At 44.1% G+C, this 13,679-nt stretch overlaps 1 protein-coding gene across 1 annotated transcript; it reads left to right on the top strand.

Annotated features, from left to right (window-relative positions):
• Positions 1–208: 208 nt before the first annotated feature.
• Positions 209–12,131, top strand: LOC309877797 (NELL2-interacting cell ontogeny regulator 1-like; the record flags this gene model as incomplete). Its single annotated transcript, XM_082759553.1, is given in 5 exon segments — positions 209–248; positions 251–335; positions 513–670; positions 5,898–5,986; positions 9,857–12,131. Coding segments are annotated over 5 exon segments (438 nt in total). The 3' UTR covers positions 9,923–12,131.
• Positions 12,132–13,679: the final 1,548 nt, after the last annotated feature.

Below are 13,679 nucleotides of genomic sequence, written 5' to 3'. Positions count from 1 at the left end.
CTTGGGAAGAAAAGCAACCAACACAGACATTGCCCCAAGACCCTCTCATGGGGGTGGCAGCAGCCGGTGTTCACCAAGGGAAGGAGGTGGCCTTTGAGGGGTGGAGGCAGAGGGGCACAGCAGTGGCCATCCCCCAATTTGTGGTCCCTTTAAATCTTCTCCTCCACTTGGCAGCTCCAATTTTTCAGTGTTGCCATGGCAAATCTCCATGGCAATGACCCTAATCAGGGAAGGGGGGAATGCAGGGGGACGCATGCTCAGAGCGAGTGCTGGAGTCTCGCCTGCTCGCTTCAGCTGCTCCAAGGGTCTGGCACACGGGCGAAGGGAAGGCTCAGGTACTGGGCAAACTGCTCCTTGGGGGTCATCGCAAGCCCGTGGTGTGTTGTTTCCATGTGTATGCATGCGGGTTTGCTTGTGAGTGTGGGTCCGTGCTTATCCCATCTCACCCACTTCTCTGTGCGGAGCGCGCTGGGAGCAAACTGCTGATTCTCACTCTTTTCTCCTCATTCCAGGCTGGGAAGAAAGCTTGAATTATTGACGAGAGCAATGGCGTTGCTGTCTGTCCGCGGCGTGATGTGGGTGGCGATCCCGCTCATCTCAGTGCTCGGCCTACTAAGCGGGAGGCTTGTGGGGGCCAGCCAGGACTCTGGGAGTGTCATCCCTGCCGAAAGTAGGTACCGCCGGGCCGCACTCATGCCCTCCTGCTGCCCCGTGTCCTGCTTGCTTTCCTCCTCGTAGCCCCCCATGGCCACACAGACACAGTGAGCTCCGGGGGTACCCTGCACAGCCTGACCAGGGAGGGAGGAACGATGAGTTTGTGACCTGTTAGCAAAGCACGTGAAGACACTGCTTATCAAAACAGCAATCAAGCAAAAAAAAAGTATAGTTATTTAGGAAAAAAACAACAAACAAACACAATAACTGCATACTGTAATTTTCATCTGAGATGTTTTAAAGCTTTTCAGTTGTGAGGTCTTTTAGTTTTGCTTTTTTGAGAGCTTTTTTTTTTTTCCAGATTTGCCCCTATGCACACAACATCCTTCCAGATCTGGATATTATTAGAAAGAAAATTGTGCTTATTCCTGCTAGGGCATTGTATTTGGCTTATTTTTTGTATTTAAAAGTTCAGCTTTCTTGTAATTACTGCAGGTGGACACAGGTGAACTTGTCCCAAACAGCATATTTGTAAAATATATGTAGATTTCTGAAATCCTGCTGCTATTCAGCTGACCAAAAAAAAAAAAAAAAAAAAAAGAAAATCCACCTCAAAATATGACAGACTGACTTGAGCACACTTTGGAGCTGGAAGCTCTTGAGTTTGGATCACAGCTCTGTACTAATTTCTTCCATCATTTTGTGCAAATTTCCAGTTAAACTTTCTCAGCTCTAAAATGAGGCAACAGTTCAAAAATGTTAGGGGATGGACTCAATGTTCTCGGGGTGTTTGGTGACAGTGAGTTTGAAGTAGCTGCTCACTGGGAACTTAAAATATTCTACGGAAGAAAAAGGAAGGAATGTAATTGCATACAAGCCAATCTCTAGTTCTTAGGCACACTTTGTATCGAGATATCCTTTTACCTAACTGCTCAAATATTTATATCAAGATCTGATTTAGTCACTGCATCTTATTCTCCTGTAACTGTGTTATTCATTTCCAAATACACGCATGGCTGCCTCTATAGGCCTTGAATGCTGAATTCTTCCCTTTTTCCATTCTCTTCTCTTTTGATTAGTGATAAGTGTTGGTCCTAACACAGACCTCATCTCTGTTTTGTGTGTATGTTTTCTAGGCATCCATTCATTAACTTTAATAAGTTTTGTGACAAATAGTCTATTTTGTCTTCTCAAAGAGACTATTGTGCTTAAAAAATGAATTATATGTACCCTTTGTGTGTCTATGTTAGCGTAGGTAAGTCAACACCTTTTGGAGAAAATGTACTTTGTGGTTCCTTGTTCCTCTTGTGTGGTGGAAACTCCTGTTTTATCCGTAGAACAAATCTCTTGGCCACTGCCTCCAACCCCAATCTGATCTTTTTGATAGCCTGTGGCCAGGCTGCTGAGTCCCCTGATGAGCCCTTGAGAAGGACTCCTTGTCTTGTCTTGCTCATGTATGTGAGAATGAGGAACGAAGAGCAGCTCTGAGCGTTTCTGTGGAGATGTGCTGCTCTGTCCTGAATCCTGGAGGCTGGTAGCATTGCTATGAATGCATAAACGGTATTCGTGTTTGAGCCCAGGCCAGGAGAAAGGCTCCTGACTCATCATGAATTGTAAATTGTTTTGTGCTGCTGCAAGGACACAAGGTACTGTGTAAAGAAACAAGGTACTCGCAGTGGTCCTCATCATCCAGTTGTGGAGAAAATGCTGCACAGCTGCTCAGTGCTCCAGCTGCCTTCCTTTGCCCATCAGTGCCAGCTGCTTTCAAAGTCCAGGAATGCTCCTATACACATCTAATGTACTACAAGAGATGCAGCTCATGGAAAACGGGACACTGGGCTAGACAGACCTTTGATTTGATCTAGCACAGACATTCTTGAACCTTTTCCTGCTTGATGTCACTGGCTATTTCTGATCGAGGAGCTGATCCTCCTAGGCCCTGATCCAGTTTGGGGGCAGTGCTGCTGCTGTGCTTACGTCCATACTGCCAGCATAGGTAGATGGGGGCCGTGTGTGACCCAGAGAGAAAAAGGGGGCTCTAGTACAGGTCCCTGACTGAGAGATAAGATGATGGACCATACTAGGTGATCTTCTGCAGGCCAGACCAGCATGGTGCTTGATGCTTTGCTCTCTTCCCAGGTGTGGGACATGGAACTGTGCCTTTAGCAGGAACAAACAGCTCTACTGCCTCTCTCTCCCACTTGGTGGGAGAGATGTGTTCCCACCGCGGCATCGTGAGAGGCCAGCAATGCTCTCTGCAGGTGTGGGAGGTGCAGGAGCTGCAGGAGATGTGCAGGAGCTCTTGGTGCTGCAGAGAGGTTCCGTGCTGTTGCGTGGCGCTGATCTCTGGCCTGGGCTGCCTCTTCCTACTCTTCACTTCACTTAGCCTCTGCTAGTCAGAGAACCAGGCCCAACTTTTACGAGTAATGCTAATTAGGAGTGATTAATCACATCCTGATACTTTATACGCACCACTTTGCATCTGCAAAGCCTGTTCAAGTATGAAATGGTATTACTAATGCTTTCAGAGTATTTTCTCTAAAGTTCAGAGCAATCCACTAAAAAATAATTAAGTGATTTCCCCAACCTCCCATTGCATTTACAGCCCAGATCACCCGCTGCGAAAGCTGAAACATGGAATTTGAAGAACAGAAGCTGGTCAGTCTGGTTTCATTAGCCAAGGTGCATGAAATACAAAGAGTAAACGCCATGTGCATGAGAGGGAAAGTAAATGAGACTTCCACAGTGCTTTCAGTTCCAGTTTTTCACCAAGAAGAAGCCAAGAAGCATATTTTAAGCTCTCCTCCCCCACTTCTCCCCAAACACACAAAGACACATACAGTCTTCGTGCTGACAGGATCCATTTAAAGAATTATAGCTGACTCTTGATAATTCTCATTATGTTAATCCACAAACCTGTTAAGTCTCCCTATGAATGATAGCCTGTTCCCAGCTGTCAGCAAGGAATTAATAGCACTCTGCTGTACTTTGCTACGACATGAAGGTTTGGTTTCACGACTGCTTAAAGCTGATGTAACCTTTCTCCTCCCCAGAACCTGGCCCCTTGTCCTTGTTCTGGCCCCAGAACTTGTGCATTCGGGAGCTGATGTGGAGAAAACAAAATCAGCAATCCAGCTGACCAAGCAACTGCATGGTCACTGCTTGCTGTGAGCAGGGGAAGGTGTGGGAACGTGCAGCCAAGGACAGAAAGGACAGTGGGGTTGCTCCAAGTGGCAGCAGCACATATTTAAGTTTGTTTAACCCCCTTGTGAAAGCAGACCCTTAAAAACTGTTACTTTGGGGAAACGTTCACATTATCCTGTTGAAGACACTGAGAGCACAAAGAGAGGCTGAGTCTGGCTAGATAGGCCAGTTTGTCAGGCCAGCTCTTCAGTCTGGAAAAGTGACACTGAGGCAGGGAGTGATGGAGATCAGCAAAGGCAAAAGTGGGACAAAGATGGTAAATATGTAATAACTGCTTTTTCCATGCAAAAATCAGAGGCAGGAAATGACACCAGTTAACTTCAGAGCACACAGGACTGATGCTTGTCACACAGTGAATTGCTGAGCCGTGGATCTCTTGTCGCTGGGTGCTGTAGATGCCAAAAGTTTCCATGGCTGCAGGAAGCACTGTAGAAAATTTATGTGAGAAAAATCCCTGGAGGGCTTATCAGGTGTAAAAACACCAGCCAGACTCAGGATGTCTCCAAACCTCTTGGCAGCCTAGAATAACATTGCTGGAGTTTTATTCTTATATTTTATCAAAGTACCTGCTAATGCCTACTGGAAAAGCCTGGCTAGTATGATAGTTTAAAAGCTCAGCTGGTAAAAATCAGACTACAGCTGTAGACTTTCTAGGTAGTGGGGATTTGCTGCCCCTGTTTTATTGGTGGAACTGCATTCAGGTTGCTCTGTGCTTGTGCAAGATGCTTGGTTGTGAGTTCAGCCCTGCCCTAGTTTGGTCTCTAAAGCTCGGCACAGACATGTGCTCTCCAGAGCTGCATGGAGGGAAGAGCTCACACCTCCACAGCTGCCCTCCTCCTCCTCCCAGGTACAGCTGTCCTGTCAAATAACTCAAAATGAAAGGTCAGGTTGAACAGCTGCATTTTGCCATCCTGGGATATCACAGAATTCATAGAATATCCTGAGATATTGGGTCCAGCCCCTGGCCCCACACAGGATACAGGTGGTTAGAGGAATGACATGAGCTGTCCCGCTGCCAAAGCTGCTAGCAGGGGTGCTGCCCTGGCCCAGACACAGCTGCACCTGGAGAAGGACCCTCCACCAAGGAGAACAGCCCAGGAAACCATACACAGCTGCAACGTGGCCCTGAAGAGCTGTGCTGTATCACTTTGCTTTGTCAGAGCAGCACAAGTGGCTGCCTGGGGACCAGGATTTTAGCACTGCCCCCACTATGGGAATGCTGGGATCAGTGTAAAAAACTTTCCTCTCTTTCCATTCCCCCTGCATCTCCTCCAGTGTCTGCAATTTCTTCCTCTGAAACCCCATTAACCCATTAAACTCATTAAACTTCAGTAACTCTGTGGCTGAACCGAAGGGTGTGAGATTGGTGCAGGGTGAATTCTGGCAGCATAGAAATGCCCAGGTCCAGCAGTGAGCCAGGCTGGTTATTGTCACATCCCTTCCTCCTCCTCTGCTCTGCCTTCTCCCTGCCCTGCCCCTCTGTACACACACACTGGCATCAGCTGCAGAGCCAGGGGGACGCTTTGCATTCCTGGCAGAGAAAAAATACAGCAGCAGGTGAAAGGAAGCAAATACAGAGCTGGCAGCAACCCTTGCCAAGCTGTTCTGTAAGAGCTCCTGTAAAAACAGAGCTGCTTGTCTGATTTTTGAACCACTGCAAGCTGCTATTTTCAGCGTGTCAGCGGAGGATTAACCCGTGTGCAAGGAGGAGGAGAGGATTTCCATTTCAAGGAGAGAGGCTGGGGGCTGAAGGCACACAGCACCCTGCAGAACCAAGCCTGGGCTCCATTCAGAAAAGCCCACATAGCAAAATGCTCTTGTGCTTTTGCTGGTCCTCACTCCCCACGTGAGCACTTGCACAGCAACACACAGAGCCCTGTCCACAGGCGGCCCTAACTTCACTCAGACGTTGCTGTGGGTCCTGGTAACATGGGTTTTCTCCTGGTATTACAAGGTCTCCGAGCCTTCCCTCTTTGTACTGCCACACGGTAGATTTCATGCTGTGACAGTGATGTCTTTTTTTCTGTACCTTTCCCCAGGCCGTCCCTGCGTTGACTGCCATGCGTTTGAGTTCATGCAGAGGGCGTTGCAGGATTTAAAGAAGACAGCGTATAATCTAGACACACGGGTATGTGTTCCTCTAGAAATGCTTTGACTGAGCCTTTATCTTCGAGTGGCCAGGTCTGCTTGTCTGCACACAGCAGACACGACATCTCTGCTGACTCACTTCCATTTCGGCAAATAGGATTGTTCCAAGTACAGATTATTTTCCACGCGCTGGAGAGCTTCAGGAAAGATCATCTAGACTAACTGCTTGCATAACAGGCTAAAGAATTACCCCAGACAGTTCCTGCATCAAATAGAAGAGCAAAGAAGATGCATGAAGGGGAGGAGAATGAGAAAGATGATTTATTCTTTATCCCACAGCGTTGCTCCTGAGCTGTGGATGTTCATCCGCTGGGCAGGAGCAGCAGATGAATGGGAGTGCAAGAAGGCTGAAAGCAGGGCTAGCAGAGAGGAAAGGCAAGCACATATCTTTTTTGCTCATGTATTGATGCTCTCCATGAAAAAGGGTGAGGTTCATTTGCTTGGGTAGCTGCCACAGCACACAGGGCATTTTGCAGCTGCACCTGCCTGCGTTGTGCTGCAGAGGTCCCAATGAACAAAACACGGGGGTGTGTTTAGTGCCCTGAATTTAGCCATACCTACTTATGTTGGTTCTTAATTATACACAAACACTGGGATAGGACTTAATGAAAACCCACAAGTGGTTTCCATGCTGTGTGAAGTTAGCAAGGGGTGGGAGGTCTCTCACCTCTAATAAAGCCCCTTCGTATGTCTTGCACTACCTCTCCATCCCTAACAGCTCCATGAACATTGGCAGCATGACAGCAAAGCAACTTCTGGTGAGAGAAACCAGAGTGGAGCCACATCTGCCAGTTCCTTTGGGTGGCTGCTCAGTGCCTTCAGCCATGCTGTTTGTTGGTGGCAGGGAAGTGCTCCTTGTTCCTTCAAAGTCATGCTCTGCTCCAATTGTCATTCACAGCAGAGTCAGCCAAGGAGATGTAAATCAATTATGTCTCAAACTATACCACTGAAGGGCAATTACGTTGCTTTGCATTTGGTTTCTTGTGACCTTGGGCAATCATGTAGGGCCTCGCATGATAAGGTCAGAGTGACTGGAGCTTCCTTCAGCTATCAATAGCAAACTGATTAGGCCAGAGATCTGCGTGCAGTGTGGGTTACATCGCAAAAGTCTCCCCTGCACTAGCCTAATACTCAATAACTGTCAGGTGTCAGGCTGCAAATGGAGGTGCTTTAGTCCTGCAGCTGGGCTGGGCTGCTGTGGTCCACAGTGGGGCTTTGGATTAGGTTCAGCTGACACGTTTGCTACCTGTGCATGACCAGGAGGTACTAAATTACTGCTGAGGCTGCACTGGGCAGATTTTCTGAGTGCAGCAGAGCCAGCACAATTCCTAAATCTCACTGACAGAGATATTCGAACCTATGTTGATGTCTCTGTTGGCTATTTGGGGTTGGAGTGAGAGGAGAACCCATCCGAGAGCAATGCTGTGCTGTAAGAGGCAAAGCGTAGAGGCAGAAGATGGCCCCAGAGCTGCTCATAAACTCATAAATTGCTCATTCTGCAAAGACCTGGACAGGCCTGAGATGACAAGGCTCTGGTTCAGACAGCTGTCAGTACAACCAGACAAGGGGCACAGGAACAGTCCATCCCAAGGCAAACATAACCAGTTATCTGGAGCATCAGGAAGGGTGTATTATTTTCCATCTTTTCCTGACTGAGATTCCAAAGACCTTTCTAGAAGAGATACTTAAATATAAATTACTAAATGGTACAGAGATACTAAAATGAAATGCAGTGGCCAAGGCTCTCTAAGTGGCACATTGTGGCTTTCCATTCTCTGAAAGGCACAGCCTCCATATCCTTACCGAACTGCTGCTGCTTGGCTGCTGCTGACCAACTTTATCTTCTCGAGTTTTATACAAAAATAACTTCATTTAACAACTCCCGAGTCTTTAAATTTCTTGTTCCAAAGGCAAACCTCACGGAGGACTGTTCTACCCCAGACTCCCTCAGCCAATGCCAACAGGGCCACAATTAACTTTGGTTAATGATGCTTCGCTCTCATAGTCCTTCAGTTCACAGCTGAGTGGTCCCAGGGCTGCTCTTCCTGCCTGCAAACAGGCATGAGTGATGCCTAGGCAGGGTCTGTGGCAACACTGACAGCTTGCTGGCATTACGGTGAAAGCCAGGAAGCCTGCGTGACATTAGGGTGATTCTGTTTCCACTGGGCTCCAACAATGAGAGCATTCACTCATGCAGGATTGCTCCGTACGCCCGGGGAGCAGTGTTTAATAACGCCTGCCATTGCACTAAGCTGGTAAGTGAAAGCAGACAAGGCAAGTGAACAAGTTCCTCTTTAATGCAAAGGTGGATGTCAAAAAGTTTGGGTTGGAAAGGATAGAGGGCTGCGGAGGGAGGAAAAAGCAGCTCTCAAACAGCCTCTGCCTGACTCTTCAGAAGTGCCCAGCGACTCCTATGGGAACCGGGTGTCTTCATTAGCTGGGCCTTTGCCATTTTTAATTTGTCAGGAGGTGTCGTGCAAGGGGAATGCTGGCAGACTGAAAACCTCATGTTTCACAGAGCTCTTTCATCTTTTGTTAACAAGCAGGTTTCAGGGTTTTGTATTTTTTTCTTCCTTTATTTTTTCTTCTTCTTTTTTTTTTTTTTTTTTTTTCTTTTCCAGTGCAGATGGAAAACCCATTCATTGTGAATTTAAGCCTGGATTTGATTTGATTTGATTACTTTACTTTACTTTACTTTACTTTACTTTACTTTACTTTACTTTATTTTACTTTACTTTATTTTACTTTACTTTATTTTTTTCTCAAGAAACACTTCAAAGTTAGTCTACAAAATACTTAAGGGACCGCAGACCACAGGCCGAAAACCACAAATTGTACTCAGGAGGAAGTTTCTCCTCAGTCATGATTGCACTAGCTAAAGTGAGTTGCTTGCACCATCAGTTTCATTCTGAGCCTTGCAAGAGACTCAGCTTCTGAAATGATGGTGCCACTTGGGAAACTTGACCATTGTTTCCCTAAAAGTGAGACCAGGACCCACAAAAGATCTAAGTTATAACAATAAATGATATTTAAACATCTTTGAGGATCTGACATTATCTTTTTTCCTGGATACAGATTAAAAAAAAATGAAATAAATAAACATCTTGGAAATGTTTGTCCACTAAGACACTCCAAAACCAAGAGCAAGTAATTTTAAATGATGTGCATAGGGAATGGTTTTTAAGCTTTTGATGGGGTTCTGGAGGCATGGCTCCAAATGGAGTTGGCAATAAGTCTTTCACACTCACACTGTACTTACACTATCCTTACATTGTACTTATACTTACAACTGTCAGTAAACTAACTCAGGATGAAATAAGAGCCACAAATTAAGGTCTGCTCTGAAAGATTGCGAGTTGCAGGCAATGAGATTAGACTGACAGCTGGACTGAACCCAGAGTTACTCTGAAGAAACAGCAGTGTAACTGAGAGCACAACTGGCTCCTTAGCACATGCTATCTGGCACAATTAAATTATACAGTACTGAAGACATCGTCAACAGGAAGCCATCAATCACTGGGAAGGAATTAAGAGCAGTGCAGCTGAAAGTGGAATTTTTGCTCAGCATTTATAAAGGACGCTTTAATAATTTTGACAGCCTAGGCCCTGGAAGTTAAGTATGAAAACAAAAACATTCAGATTACAAAAACACTCTCCATGCTTCTTGGTTCTGAATATACTTATTTTGTATCACTTTTTTTCTGGATGGAAACCAGCAGTAATAACTATGATTTTTCACTCAGCACAGCACCTTGACTACAGCTGTGCAGAGGGATTAGGTCTAATCAATTATAAACTCTTTTAAAGTGATATATTCATTTTAATTTTTTTATTTTTATTTTTTTTTCAGACAGAATCCCTCCTCCTGAGAGCAGAGAAGAGAGGCCTTTGTGATTGCTTCCCTGCAATACTCTGAAATGGGCACTGGGATTTGGCCAATGGACATTTATTAATTTTTAAAATGCTGTTCAATAAATTACAGGAAGATAGAGTGCAAGTTGTGCCCACAATCACAAGAAAAACAATTTCTATCCAAACAGGTACAGCTCAGTTAGATCATTTTTGCTTTGATGTGTTTTATCAGTACTGTATGTGATATTGCATCTGCTGAAATGTCAAAAGAAGAAAACAGTGCCAGCGACTCACTCATGGGTTTTATGCAAGGACACACCATCTCACTTTTTTGCTATTTCAAGCCAAAAATTGTCCTTAGACTCTCAGGCCAACCTCAGTCCATGTGAGTCACCACAGATCTGTGAAACTCAGTGGAGTCACATTCTTTCATAGATTTCTGTTAGAATGTGTCCCCAACATGAAAAGGAAGCTACTTCACAACGATGCTTAGCTAAAAATTTGCAAACAAGCAGTCGTGGTTTTATGTAGAAATTAATAGCTGTCACTGACAGCTTGGCAGCCCAGGGAAGGGATTTGTTCCCAATTGTATCAATAGTCCGGTGCACAGCAAGCACAGTAATCTGCCTCCCAATGTTAATTTCTTCAAAGCCACCCAGTAGCTGTGATCTTTTTGGAGGGATTTATTAAGTATCTAATGTGATCGCTAACATTTATAATCACATGAATACTGCCTGGCAGTTGAACTGATTGTGTCTGCCAAAATCTTCTGGAGAAGTGTCTTTCATTAAGCAAATCACATACTGGGCTGAACCACTCTTGCTGGCCTCTGCCGAGAGTTTTGGCAGGCAGCCTGCCGAACGCCTGCACATCCAGGAGCCTCCTGCAAACGGTATTTAAAAAATATTTCGGCTCCAGCAAAATGGTCCACAGCTCTTGCAAGGACTCTACACGGGGATGAATTTCACTCAGTAGGGATGGGTTACAGTGCCGATGCTATTAATATGCCTGCTGCAATCAGTGGGAGACAAGAGAGGACAGAAAAAATTAGGTGGTGTAGTAGCAGTAGTAGACAAGATTGCGCCTTGTTATGCTTTGTAAAATAGCAGTCCCTTTCTCCTTGTTTTACATTTTTCCTTTTTTGGGAGGATAGGGAACAGAAGATGCCCCCAGTGGAAAGTTCTTGTAGATAATAAAAGGTTTTTCATAGGACTTCAAATATCCTCCCCAAAGTGTAATTAGCAGAGATCAGTAGTTCAGCTAGAGCATCTATGTAAAAATGAGAAATTTTATACAAGCAAGACTATGGAAGCTGTATCAACAACAGTGGTTTTCAAAGTTATTTTACCAACCTTTATTAAAATGTCCATCTTCCTATAAATGGCTGATATTTTGCTGTCAGGCAGCTCAGTAAGTTATGACAGTAGCTAGTAACCTCTGTATGTTTCCAAACCTCTTCTCTTCCATTTTATCCCACCACTGCAGGCATAGGGAACCGTGAGCCACTGCCAACTTGTTATTTTGTGTGCAGTCACCCTCCGTAACACAAAGGAGTGTATTACTGTACACTCTGCCAAAGTTGTTTGAAAGGCTTGTGTTTTTCAGCAGGGAAAGGCTTCCTTGCACCTGCATTTCAAGCAGGAAATTTTCTTTGTCCTTTGTAGTATTCTAGAAAAACCCTTTATAGGTCACCAGGACCTAGATTGTGTACAAAAGAAACATCACGACACAGTAACACCTTGCTTCTTGTAGCATTACACTCCACTGCAGCACTGTTAGCTGACTGATGGGCACCAACAGAGGTTATCAGCACAGACTGTGTCATTTTACACATAAATTGATAGGAATAACACAACCGCTTTGCAAAACACCAGCCTTAGGTTGCTTTACCCCCACCTAGATTTGAACATAAGCAATGCACAGATCATGAGTTAACTTTTTTTTGTAGGAGGCAGAATTCCAGCACAGCTCACCTTTTGGGAACAGCAGCATGTCTATGGTTTTGTGTTGCTACTAAACATGCTTATTCTGCTAGTCACTTAAAGAATCCTGCAATATCCTATTAGCAAACACTTTTCTTTGGCTGTGTTTTCATTTAGAAAAATGTTTGCTCAGAGCTAACTTTTGATATTCGCAGCTTATTATGATAAAATGGTGGAACGAGTGATGAGTGGATGTTCTCTGTCTCCCCAAGTGATCAGAGTGACATTGCAAGTTTTGGCACTGACTATATGTACTCCTCTTTGTCTATAACAAATAAAAAGGCAAGATGTATTGCACTATCTGGTGTACTTTGTTTCTTATTTGGAACATGATAGCACTCATTTAGCAATAAATATCAGCTCTTTAACAAGGTGGAAAAATCAAGCCAAAGTGCTATTTTGAATTAAAAAATCAAGAAATCTTGTATTTGGGCTCAATTTATGAATGTATTCCTCTTTAATGAAGTATAAAATTGAACTCTTATTTGAAATTAAAAGTACTGCAATGATTTTTGTGAGATTTCTAAGTACTCCATACTCTGTACGTGACGGTTATGATAAAGCTCCTTGTAATGAATATGGTAGCATGAAGAAAAACTTGAGGTAGATAGATTTAATTTATTATTGCTCATGAAGTTTGTTTAAATTCAGAGCCCCATGGATTCACCATTTGCTGGAAGAAACTGTGTATTTTACCAAAGGATTTAATTGCAGTAGGCCTTAAATCAGAAAGTCTTCTTTGCTTCATAACACTTAAAGTACCATTTTGCTGTGGAGCCAAGGCAATTTTCATGACCTTTTGAAACCAAGCTGTGTCTTCTTTTCTTTTGGTGCAGTGCTGCTGCAGGTAGCCTTGGGCACAGAGTATTTGTACACAAGGTGGAATGGAAATGGTAGACTGTAACGATGTACAGTTAAATTCTCCCTGGGAGAGGAGAAATATAATCATGTTAACACGATGCAGTCTCTGGGTAGGCAAGATGTTGGATAAATCCTGGCAATGCACCTCCACAACTTCTCACACCTGAGTGACAATGTTCTTTGGGTGTTTTCCGTGTGTTTTCTAAGGTAGTCATTTTGAGATGAGTCTCAGGATAACTCTGTGAAGACATGTCTCTGGATTTTGTTCTGAGAAACAGGAACACAATTCAGCCTGCTTGTAATGAAGATCCTTTTTAGGTGACATCAAAGGCAGGTAGTACGATTAGCTGAATCTGGTGAGTATATGAGCTGGTGTTCCTTGACCAAGTATTTCTGTGAAATACTCTGAAAGCCTCATGAAATCCCCCCTCCAGATGGAAATCTCATATTTAGAAATCACATACTTCTATCAGAACTGGTCTGTAGGTAACTCCTGGGTAATCTGAGCATCCAGTACACATTCCCTACTTTCTAAGCAATAGTCACAAACCGTGTAGGCATCTTCCCGAAGACCAGCCATGTCAGCTCCAGGCTGGAGCTCGGAGAGGAGACCTCTTCCTGCAGCTGTGAGACTTGTGCAGGGTGCTGGTGTTGCTGTTTGTTTGCTACCAGAAGACAGATCTCACCCTGCTGAGAGAAAGCACTTGCTGTGCTGAAGGAGGCATACAGGAATTCCAGAGCTCAAAGGTAATTTAAAAGAAGAAAATCTCTGTGGCTGTTGTGACTTTCCTGAGGCAGAGAGAGAAACATAAAATAAAATAAAATAAAATAAAATAAAATAAAATAAAATAAAATAAAATAAAATAAAATAAAATAAAATAAAATAAAATAAAATAAAATAAAATAAAATAAAATAAAATAAGGGATTTATGTATTTATTTATTTTTTACTGTGGAGGTAGCACAAGATGGAAAGTTT

The sequence above is a fragment of the Aythya marila genome (genome assembly GCF_965140915.1).
Source record: "Aythya marila genome assembly, chromosome: 4".
NCBI lineage: Eukaryota > Metazoa > Chordata > Aves > Anseriformes > Anatidae > Aythya > Aythya marila.
This window is presented reverse-complemented; position numbering and strand designations above follow the sequence as displayed.